The sequence below is a fragment of the Xenopus laevis genome, chromosome 5S, assembly GCF_017654675.1.
Source record: "Xenopus laevis strain J_2021 chromosome 5S, Xenopus_laevis_v10.1, whole genome shotgun sequence".
Classification (NCBI taxonomy): domain Eukaryota; kingdom Metazoa; phylum Chordata; class Amphibia; order Anura; family Pipidae; genus Xenopus; species Xenopus laevis.
Window position 1 is genome coordinate 73,102,423 of NC_054380.1, and position 12,496 is coordinate 73,114,918.

The 12,496-nt window shown below is 38.9% G+C and overlaps 1 protein-coding gene across 1 annotated transcript in view; it reads left to right on the top strand.

Annotated features, from left to right (window-relative positions):
• Positions 1-3,041: 3,041 nt before the first annotated feature.
• gabrr2.S (gamma-aminobutyric acid (GABA) A receptor, rho 2 S homeolog) overlaps positions 3,042-12,496 on the top strand; it is a 43,948-nt gene continuing 34,493 nt past the window's right edge. Inside the window, exons 1-2 of the mRNA XM_018265445.2 lie at positions 3,042-3,590; positions 10,471-10,577. Coding sequence (XP_018120934.1) covers positions 3,397-3,590; positions 10,471-10,577 — 301 coding nt within the window. The 5' untranslated portion in view covers positions 3,042-3,396. The remainder of the gene's footprint in view (positions 3,591-10,470; positions 10,578-12,496) is intronic.

Here is a 12,496-nt window from a genome sequence, read left to right on the forward strand (position 1 = left end):
ATGATATTGAAGTCGGGGGACCATTCCAGCCTTTGTAGATTTCCAACTGTGTTTAGGGTCATTGTCTTGTTGGAATATCCAACCCTGCGTAACTTCAACTTTGTGACTGATGTGACATTAACCTGAGGAATTTGTTGATATTGGGTTGAATTCATTCGACCCTCAACTTTAACAAGGACCCCAGTTCCTGAACTAGCCACACAGCCCCACAGCATGATGGAACCTCCACCAAATTTGACAGTAGGTAGCAGGTCTTTCTCTTTTCCGCCATGCAAATCGCAATTTGTTATGACCAAATAGCAAAATTTTTGTCTCATCAGTCCAAAGCACTTTTTTCCAAAATGACTGTGGCTTGTCTAAATGAGCTTTTGCATACAACAAGCGACTCTGTGGCATGTGTGCAGAAAGGGCTTCTTTCTTATCTATTTGTGCAAATTGCGCTAAATTGTAGAACGATGTACAGATACACCATCTGCAGCAAGATGTTCTTGCAGGTCTTTGGAGGTGATCTATGGGTTGTCTGTAACCATACTCACAATCCTCCACATATGCTGCTCCTGTATTTTTCTTGGCCTGCCAGACCTGGGTTTTACAGTAACTGTGTCTGTGGCCTTCCATTTCCTGATTACATTCCTTACAGTTGAAACTGACAGTTTAAACTGAGATAGCTTTTTGTAGCCTTCCCCTAAACCATGATACTGAACAATCTTTGTTTTTAGATCTTTTGAGGGTTGCTTTGAGGATCCCATGCTGTCACTCTTAGGGAGGAACTCCACGATGCGTCTGGTGCCGACACATCGCCATGCGACAAAACGTAGTTCTTACCTGCGATTTCTCCTGTACTTCCCGTTATCTTCACAACATCCCACACGTAGCATTTCGTCGCATGGCGATGTGTCGGCACCAGACGCATCGTGGAGTTCAACAGAGTCAAACAGAAGCACAACTTGCAATTGGCCACCTTAAATACCTTTTCTGATATTTGGACACACCTGCCCATGAAGTTCAAGGCTTAATGAGCTAATTCAACCAATTTGGTGTTGCCAGTAATCAGTATTGAGCAGTTACATGCATTCAAATTAGCAAAATTACAAGGGCACCCAAATTTTTGCACAGCCAGTTTTTCACATTTGATTTAAGGGTAAGGCCACACTAGGCGATAGCGCAGCGATTTGACTCGCGCGTAGGCGATTTCGAGCGACAATAGAAAAAAGATCGCCGCGTGTGTTTTTACGCTCGCGATTCCCCATAGACGCCAGCGCAAAAGTTTCCCCAGCGATTGCGGATTAAAAGTCGCGGCGAAAAGTCGCCGCGAGTCAAATCGCTGCGCTATCGCCTAGTGTGGCCTTACCCTAACTCCATACAACTGAATACTGCTTCACTAAAAATCTTTGTTCAGAAAACACCCCAGTATGTTCCTGGGAAATGAAAGACATAGCACTGTTATCTTTTTTATCTTTTTTTTTATCTTCCCAAACTTTTTCATATGACTGTATTTATCATTAAAATAATTTGAAAAATTCAGTGTGGGAAAAGACTCTATAAAATCATGAAATAATTGGAAACATACAATTTTCACGGATTTGATGCCAGAAAACTTCGACTTTTTCGGACTATCATCAGAAAACTACAAATTTTGTACAAAACCAATTGCAGATCATGATATTGTCCAGTGGTAAAAGGGACATTTGTCATTGACTTGTAGATGATCTCGTCAGGTTTGAGATGGAGTATATTTTTATTCAGACTTTTAGCAGTCCCGTGGTATAATAAATTATAAATAAATAATACGGATTTTAGTAAATAACCCCCTTAGATGACACCTAGGGGCAGATTTATCAAGTGTCGAAGTGAAAAGTCGAATTAAAATTTTTGAGTTTTTTTCAATGGAATTTGACTAGGGAATAGTTTAAAAAAAGTCTAATTAAATGTTTGAAATTTATCATGTACTGGCCCTTAAGAATTCAAATGAGAATATTTGCCACCTTATACCTGCCGAATTGCTGTTTTAGCCTATGGGGGACGTCCTGAGATCAATTTATGGTTGTTTGCAGCCTTCCTGAAAATCGAGTTTGTTTCAGAGAAAAAAACTTGAATCAAATTTGATTTGAATTCGATTTGAGTTTGTGGGTCAATTTTTTTATTTATTTAAACATTTCGATTGGTCTTTTTTTTTTTGAATATCGAGTTTATGGGAGTTTTTAAAAACTCAAAATTTGACCCATGATAAATCTGCCCCCTAGAGATTGCATTACCTATGGCTTCATGTACACTAATTTATTAGTCACTTCAAAATATCCTTATATTTTGCAATACAGGGGCACATTTACCTAAATCACTGCATTATTGCTATTATGTAATCTGTGTTTTTGTTAAGCAATCTTATGCTTATCCATGATGACATTTTTTAAAAATTATATTTTTGTGTTTATTAAGGGGCAGATTTATCAAAATGTGAGATTAGAGCTCACCACCGAAAAACTCACTCGCTTTCTATTTATTCCTATGGGATTTTTAGAATTATAGTTGACAATACAGTGGAGTTCACCATTTGATAAATACGATTCTAAAAATCCCTTAGAAATGAATAGAAAGTGAGTGAGTTTTTCTGTAGTGAGTTCTATTCTCACATTTTGATAAATCTCCCTTTAGGGTAGGGACACACTGGGCGATTTGGGGAGATTTAGTCGCCTGGCGACTAATCGCAGCGACTTTTCTCCCCGAATGCCTCCCCTCACTCTGCGCCTGGATAAAATGAAAAGTCGCCGGCGCTAATCACACACGGCGATTCGTTTTTCGAAATCGCCCGAAGTTGCCTCACGAGGAAACTTCGGGCGACTTCGGAAAACGAATCGCCGCGTGTGATTAGCGCAGGCGATTTTTCATTTTAGCCAGGAGCAGAGCGAGGGGAGGCATTCGGGGAAGATTGGTTGTGGAAAGTCGCGGCGATTAGTCGCCGGGCGACTAAATCTCCCCAAATCGCCCAGTGTGTCCCTACCCTTAAATGTACATTTAACTTCTCTAGTGAGTAAATACAATGAAGCAGTGAAACCAAGGTCCGACTGAATTAAACATCTTGGAATGTCACGTGAGAGATCCTGCAAGAGATTCCAGTCAGTAACAGAAAAATCCGAGCCAGATTAGTGCTCTGATGAAATATCCAGTGTCTGTAATAGTGTTGTGGACCAAATGCCTATTATATAAAGGGTTTAGTGAAATCTCAAAGACCCCAGGGGGATGTATTGTAGGTAGCAGCCAAATTCACGTCCCCCTCAGTTAAGGCCAGTGAGTATCACACGAGGGTTGAACTCTCATTGGAAATAATTGGGAGCAGGGGCACAATCCACCCAGTGATGCATGTGGCTAGTTTGCTGCCTGTGACAAACAGCTGATTCAATGAGTGCACCAGTGAGGACTGTCACCGCTGGAAGATACAGCAGAGCAGATCCGTTTCTTGTCACTATGCTCAGAATACCTTATTCTTTCCTGCTCCTGGGGTTGATTTTCTGTCTCATTCTTGCAACAGAGGGTAAAAGGCACAGGAAGAGGAGATGGGCAGGACAGCTGGAGGTGCAGCAGAAGCAGGCCAGGTAAGTTCTATCACACCTAGCATGTGCTTAGCTCTCTTGCTTACCTGCTGCTCTAGCTGTTAACCAAGAACTTTATACTAAGCGGAATATAGTCTAGTAAATCAGTATTATCATTCTCTGATCCACACGCACCGCTGGTTGTTTGAGGATCAATTATGTTCAAAGACAGGGGTCTTAAATGGATCATTTGCAGATTTTACTGTGCACAGCTTTTCATTTCCACACTAATCTTGACTTGAACTGCAGCTCCCAAAACCCTGACAGAATTAAGTGGCACCTATATATCTCTTTATTTATCATCCATCTATTATCTCTCTCTATCATCAATTAACTATTTCTCTCTATTATCTTATCTATCTATATATCTGTCTGTCTGTCTGTCTATCTATCTATCTCTACACCCAACCAGTTTTTCTTATTAGTGCAGCCAACTGTTTTGTGCTGTTAAACATGTATTACAGTTATGAGGGTTGTTAGAATCTTATGTTTGTTTCATATCTTTCTATCTGCTAGTATACACAGATAAGAGTGACAGCAAAATGAGAGCTGGAATACATTGCAGATTTGATGCATTTGGACAGCAGCCTGTTTCCACTCTCATTTTGCACGTGTGAGTGTGTTTATGGCAGCATGTATATTTATGTGTTTCTTTATCATTTCCTTCAAACGGCATTCAATTAAATCATACAAGCTAGCTTTAAAAAGGCAATCACCTTATATAGGTATGGGACCTGTTATCCAGAATGCTTGGGATCTGGGGGGTTTTCGGATAAGGGATCTTTCTCTAATTTGGATCTCCATACCTTAAGTCTACTAAAACATCAATTAAACATTGATTAAACCCAATAGGATTGTTTTGCATCCAATAAGGATATACTATATCTTAGTTGGGAAGAAGTACAAGGTACTACCATCACTACAAGGAAAAAGGAAATATTTTTTTAGCATCTGAATTATTTGATGATAATGGAGTCTATGGGAGATGGCCTTTCTGTGATTATGAGCATTTCTCCGGATAACAGAACCTATACCTTTATTTCATTTCATGTTCACGACATTGTTCTGAATAAAAACTAAAGGTTATTTGGGAAAACCTGAGATGTCACTGTTGACACAAATACATGGCTGTACCTGCTTATTTGTTGTTAGAAAGAAAAAAAGAGAGAGGCAATGGGGCAGATTCACTAAAGGGTGAAGTGGCAGACGTTATCGAAAATTTCGGCAGAAATCCCATTCGCAGGAACATCTCCAATTCACTAACAGACATAGAGGACAATTCGCTAGCGAACGAGACCGTCGCTAGCGTTCGTTCACATCCTATTGCGAGGCGACTAAAAATTTAGACATTACCTCTTTCGCGAGAGTTTACTTCGCAACATCAAACCAGGCAAACTGATAAATCAAAGCTACATCCTCCTCAATCTTATGTTTGTGACATCATGTCCTGTTTGCCAGAAATGCATTAAAGTTGTAAAAAAATGCTGGCGACTTTTACATTTTTAAAGTGGGATTTGTGTGTGAAGTTTTTTTTAACTAATTTGAGTGGCATGCCACGTTTATTTTAGTGTGGGCTCATGTCTGGGGCATTAGAGGATCTCTTCTGTCTTTATTATGGCTCATTGGACATCATGTGATTGAAAAAGTGGCCACTTCAAGCATTTGCACCAACATTACTATTAAGACTTCCATACGACTTCCCGCCCTATTCAAATGAACCTAAGCGTAAGAGTGCTCGCAAAGTTTCGCTAGGCATAAATGAACGACATTGAAAATTCACCCTGAACTGCTCATCCGGCCAAAGTAACGCTAGAAAAAATTCGCCAGTGTCTGGCTGCTGAGACGCAACTTTGCATTTTAGTGAATTAGCGTAACTAATTTACTAGTGGCGAAGTGGTACGGAGTGTGGCTCAGTGAATGACTTTCTAAATACATCGTTAGTATGTGAATGAGTTCTAGATGGAATATTGTAGTGAATTCTTTTTGATGCCTTTTCCTTTACAACCCTTTATTACAAGCTGTGTATCCAGGGGCAATCCTGGTCATTTTGCCGCCAGAGGGGACCTTCCTTTTGCTGTTCTCAAAACAGTGATCCTATGCTTTTAAAATTGTATTATCTCCCCTTTAAAAGCCTGATTGCTGGCTGGGGAGGATTTAGCCCTCAGTGAAAAAACAGCGTTCAACGGACATTGATTACAGGTAATGCTAGAATGCACATAAAAAATAAAACAAGTTAGGAACCGCCATTCGGGGTTTACCTTGACGTGGTATGGTGGCTTATCAATTTTATGATCATAACTTTGTAACAAAATAACCCCTGTTTTGGGTACATATGCAATAGCATTTATTATACTTATATATATACTTGAAAGCCTTTAGAGTGCTCCCACAACCCCCTGTCAGAGAGTGGTTTCTTGAGACACATACAGTATATACAGTATGTTCAGTTCAAGCACATCTTGCCTGCATATTATTCCCCAACTGGATCAATTAGGGAGTATGGGGTATAACTAGGGGGGGCCCAGGAGCTATAGGGGCCCCATGAGGCCATAATACATACTGTATATAATTTCAATAAATATTTGTAAAACATGAAACTTCTAGACATATTGGGGGCCTGAAAAATGATTTGCAGTGGGGCCCAGTAATATCTAGTTATGCCACTGTAGGTGGTTCTTATAGATGTGCGCAAACTGACTGCACAGAACAATAGATGTGTAAATTTGGAGGCATATTTAAAGGGGGACTATCGTGAAAATGAAAATTTAATATAAGCTTCTTCACACTGAAATAAGAAACTTTCTTAATATAATCAATTAAAAATTATAAAAAAAACTCTAAATCACCAGAAATCCTGTCTCTCTACATGCAGAATTTGTGCAAAAGGCAGTTATTTTGTTAGTTTTTGTTTGTACTGGAATCAGTTATTTGAGTGAGCTCTAATTCATCTGCTAGGTAAGGAAGCCCCCCCCCCCATAAGATATATTGGATCTAACTGTCAATGAATATCTGACACCCAACTGCTGCAAGAAGAGAGAATGAAGAGAAACAGATGCTGAGAGAGGGATAGTGAAGATAATCTTGATTATTTCAGAAATGATACAGAATTTTTAATTGATTGTATTTAAAAAGTTTCTTATTTTAGTTTGTTGAAGCGTATATTAATTTTCAATTTTCGCTGTAGTTCCCGCAACAATGTCCAAAAACACAAGAGGGAATTTAATCTTGCTTGCATTTTCTGGCATTGTTTGCATGATTAAGATCTCTTGTGTTTCCTGAATTTGTTTACTATGGATCAAATAAAAATATGCCACTAATTTTACATCTACTGTTCCCTTCAAACTCAAATACAAAAGAACATGCAAACAGTTTTTATTAGGCATGACTGAGATATAATATGTTTAAATACCCTATGAGTTCACAAGACTGCAAGACGAAAATGTGGACTATTAGATATACTGTAAGTACGTGGGAGAATATGTGGACCTTGAAGACAGATAGAATAGGTCTAACAGTTTATCATGTCTGGCTTTTCACTATGGTGCATTCCTTTTTTGTCTGGTTCCCAATTACTGGTTGTAGAGCAGCACTAGGGGCTGCTCCACAACCAGTAATTGGGAGCCAGACAAAATAGTAAAGCAGGAGAAGGTAGGATCACATGAGAGAATAGCTGGAGGCTAAAATAAGATCCATTCTTTTAATTGTAGACTCTCTACACTATACTAAGGTGCCCATTTATCAAAACTAATCAAACTAAGATCTTTCCAATTTTTCAAAAAAAAAAAATAGATTTTCTGATGTTTCTAAAAATTTGAGTTTATTTAGTAAAATAATCTAAAATGTTGCCAAGTAAAAGTTGACGACTTATAGAAGACAATACAATCTCACTCGGGCAGATGAGAGAGGCGGAGTGCTCCCATTTGTCTCCTTACACAAGGTCTTATAGAAGTGAGCTGTGCTGATCTGATTGGACCACGTTAGATCAATTCTGAGTTTTAGAGGTTTTTGGATTTTTTTCGATTGAAATGTATGTATGTATGGAATATATGTTACATTTAAAAATACCAGTATACGGTAATTACTGACTTTTTATCCTAGCATTTAAATGGTTTGTTCACCTTTAAATTAACTTAGTATGATGTATAGAGTGAGATTCTGAGACGGTTTGCAGTTGGTTTCCATCTTTTATTATCTGTGTTTTTTTGCATTATTTAGCTTTTTATGCAGCAGCTCTTTAGTTTGCAATTTCATCTGGTTGCTGTGGTCCCAATTACACTAGCAACTTGCATTGATTTGAATAGGAGACTGGAATATGACTATGAGAGGGCCTGAATACAAAAACAAGTAATAAAAAGTAGAAATAACAATACATTTGTACCCTTACAGAACATTCCGTTTTTTAGATGGGGTCAGTGACCCCCATTTGAAAGCAGGAAAAAGTCAGTAGAAAAAGGCAAATAATTCAAAAACGATATAAAAGAAAAAAATGAAGGTCTGTTCAAAAGTTGCTTAGAATTAGCCATTCTATAACATAATAAAAGTTATTTTACAGGTTCAAATAAAAAGGTTTATTAAGACAGATAGTTTGTTACCGCACCTCAGCAGAACCTAATGCAGAATATACTGTACTAGCCTCAAGTAGTTACAGCATTTCCCTTTGTATGTTCACTCGCTTCTCCAATGTTTGCCTTTGGATACATTTGTTTTGAGGAAGAATGTAGTTGTAAATATAAAGCTCTCATTTTCTAGGGACTTGGAGCTAAAATCACAGCATAATTTTCAGGTCAAGGATGTCACATTTGTCACCCTCAAGCTGTTGTGAATTACTCTCCAACTCCCAGCATTCTTTGCTTCCCTAGCTTAATGAGGATGATGGCACTTGACTCATCGGGGAGCAGCTGGGAGGCTATTTTATTATTTTTATTCATGGTTGCAGTTTTATTACTGTAATACATTATTTGAAAATGAGAAAAACTAAATGTGAGCAATAACATAGTAAATTAAGCCATTACTTTAAATAAATACCAGTTCAGGTACATTTCTATTACAATGTTTGGATGTATGCATTGAAATAATTTTATGTAGTTATTTATTGCTGATATTTCATGGATATGCTTGGTGTATATGTTTACTTGCCACAAGACTTTATAGAGTTATTGGAATGTCCATTATACTTTGTGACACTTTTACATAGTGTTTTAAAGAGTTTTTGCCCTATCACATTCACACAACACACACATTAGGCCAATGCATTGGAACACAACCTGCCTTTATGTTTCTGGAGTCTCTTCTATCAAGGGCTCTGTACCCTAACCAGTTTTGGTTTTATATTTAGCTACTCTACAAGTCCTACCCCTCAGAAACCATGTTCCAATGTCTTGCACTCATGAGATCTAACAAGATTGAAACAGGCTGTCTGCAAGTTTGGATTTATGGCTGTAACTGGGACATAAATGAGTGATTTGTATGTCACCCATGATGCCTTATGTGAGAATTGAATCTTTCATTTTTGGTATTTAGGCAGTGTGTATGGCATGAGACAAGTAAATACCTTCTGACTTCAGAAGGCTTCACTTTGCATCAAGGGCTCTGTACAGCTTCCATACTCTGAAAACATGACTCAAAGATTTAAGTTCCAGTACTGCAGTACAGGGCGTTAGGGGAAGATTTAGACCAAATTTCTGCATTTAACCCTTGCCTCTTCCTCTTTCCTGGTCACTGTACATTACATTCATGACTTAGAAAGAAGCTCCATGGCAATTTTCAAATTTTTAAAACCAGCACCTTATGTTTCACCCATCTAAATAGGCACCTAGCACCCTTTAGCTTCAGAGTTCTAATCAGAATCACAATCTGCAGGGTTGCATAGATAAAGGCTAGTAAAGACAGGATACATGTTAAATTATATATAAATAAAATATACTATCTATATTTTTTATATGCTTGTTTACCACCAGATATGTCTTCAGAATTAAAAAGCTTTGCTTTTTATACCATAAACGATTTAATGTATATGAGATCCCCTCGTTTCATAATGTTCCTGCTGCAAGGAGATTAATTTTGCCACCTGTCCGCTTTGGTTTCAATGCTCTGAAACAGATACAACAAATACAGTTATGTTTGTGATACTGACTGCACTCCCAGTAGCATGCTGATTTTTCCTTTTCTTGGGACCCTTGTGGGGTATTTGATCAAGAATTTTAGAGTCCCTGTGTACATATTGCCACCCTAGATAAAATGTATAATTGAGCATGTGCAATTGTTTGTGCTAAGCTTGCTACTTATGTCTGCTCAGTTTAGGGACATCACTACAGGAATATTTAACAATAAGTTGCCTCAGGGGTCTTAGGGATCTAATATAGGAGGGGACTCAGCATGAAACGTTAAACAAGAGCCTATGGGCATCTTGCTACAAACCTCTTGTCTCTGAGTTTGCTATGTCAATACGTAGGGACAGAACCTAATGTTTGTCCAACAAATACAGGCACCCGTGGGCTCATACATAGGGCAGCAGCAGCTTCACAGGGTGGGATTCGTATAGGAAACTTTTTCTCATTTACTTGGCTACAGTGTGCAAAGTGCAAATATAGAATAGAAATAAACTAGTCCTGAAATGTTTGAGCCACAATGCTCCTTAAATACCCCACATTTGCATTTAACATGTACAGACTCCTTTTTCTTTTTATACATTGCCCTGGAGCAAGAAGAGGCTAGGTAGGTACATGTCTGTTTTACCTGCTGTTATTCTAAACATCGGTGCACATGCCTTCCTGGCCAGGGCTCTTCTCTTTTATCTCTGGTCCTGATAAAATTAACCTCACATTAGGACAAATGAATTACTTTATTGCACCCAGTATCAATGAACCTATTTTTATTTTCCTAGTCATGTATATAAGAAGAATCACGATATCACCAAAATTCGAAAGAATAAAAATGATCAGCTTCTCCGTGTGGATGAACATGATTTCACTATGAGACCTGCCTTTGGAGGTAAGAAAGATATGCAAAAAAGCATGACGATCAGAAACGTTTGGGGTCATGTAAAAATCACACCGTTTTGGCAGCTTGGGATCAGTTAAGTCAATTTTAAATTATTAAGCATGAAAGTCTGCAGCTCACCTGAGCACAGAATGAATCAGAAGAAGAATAAGGCCAGCCTTTAAAAGTATAAGGAAGTGCACACGCTGAAGACATAAATGACAATTCCTAAACTTTGCAGCAGTGTAGTAACCCTTGCAACCAGACATTTGTTTTTATCAGCAGGGGTTCCCTTACTGTGGGGCTGCCTAAAGTAGGGACAAAGGGAGTTCATCCTAAAGGTGAGTGTGTGGTTTGCTCTCCTAGATTGTGGAAGCCATTCTAAAGGCCAGTTTGGGTACAGAATTAGAATGAAGGGGTTTTGCTTTCCTAGAGTCTGGACCTATGAGTGACAGCAATGATAGTTATATCGGGAAACAAATGTTTTATCCCCTGTGGGGCCTTGAACCAATATTGTCTAACAACCACTTGTATAAAGTTTATAACTTGCACAAAATTATATTAAGAACTATTTTGTTTAAAGTTTATAACTCGTCAAAGTTTCTGCTGCTTGTTTGAACAGCAGGGCAAGGACAACATTAGGGTAAGGGCACATGGGGAGATTCGGGGACTTCGTTTTCCAAAATCGCCTGAAGTTGCCTCATGAGGAAACTTCGGGCGACTTCAGAAAACGAAGAGCAGCGAGTGCCATCCCGCTGGCGATTTCTCCTTATAGATGTGGAAATGGTAGGGGAAGGCAGATTGGGGAGATTGTCGCCCAGAAGAAGAGGCGATTATTCGCCAGGTGACTAAATCTCCCCGAATCTCCCCATGTGCCCTTACCCTTAGGAAGTTTAACTGTTAGCATCTGACATGTTGTTAATCTGCTGATTGATGTCATTGATTTATATACTATGATTGTCTGTCTTGATGTTTTAAATACTACAATTCACTTACACTCATGTCCTGCCAATTGAAATGAATTATTTTAGTGTTATTGTTGCAATAGAGTTAAATATATGCACTATTTCCTCAAATACTGCTCTCAGTCCCTGGTAAGGCCTCATCTGGAGTATGCAGTGCAGTTTTGGGCTCCAGTCCTTAAGAGGGATATAAATGAGCTGGAGAGAGTGCAGAGACGTGCAACTAAACTGGTTAGAGGGATGGAAGACTTTAATTATGAGGGTAGACTGTCAAGGTTGGGGTTGTTTTCTCTGGAAAAAAGGCGCTTGCGAGGGGACATGATTACACTTTACAAGTACATTAGAGGACATTATAGACAAATAGCAGGGGACCTTTTTACCCATAAAGTGGATCACCGTATCAGAGGCCACCCCTTTAGACTAGAAGAAAAGAACTTTCATTTGAAGCAATGTAGGGGGTTCTTCACAGTCAGGACAGTGAGGTTGTGGAATGCACTGCCGGGTGATGTTGTGATGGCTGATTCACTTAATGCCTTTAAGAATGGCTTGGGGTGATTTCTTGGACAGACATAATATCAAAGGCTATTGTGATACTAAACTCTATAGTTAGTATAGATATGGGTATATAGAATTTAATTAAAAGTAGTGAGGGGTGTGTGTATGTTTGCTGGGTTTTCATTTGGAGGGGTTGAACTTGATGGACTTTGTCTTTTTTCAACCCAATTTAACTATGATTTAACTATGTAATAGTTTATTGAACAGCACAGTAAAACAACGCTCTAACAAATTAGGTCCACATCCAGGGACGCACTTGAGGTGCAACTGCAATTCTCTGCATTAGCATCGTGGACCCCTCTGGCGCCAGCAAGCCGCCTAAGGGTGGTAGAGGGGTTGGGATCGTCCCTGACTTGAGGCACAGCACCTTGGAGGTGGCAGTAGCACCAGAGTTTCCACAGCAGGCTGTGTCAA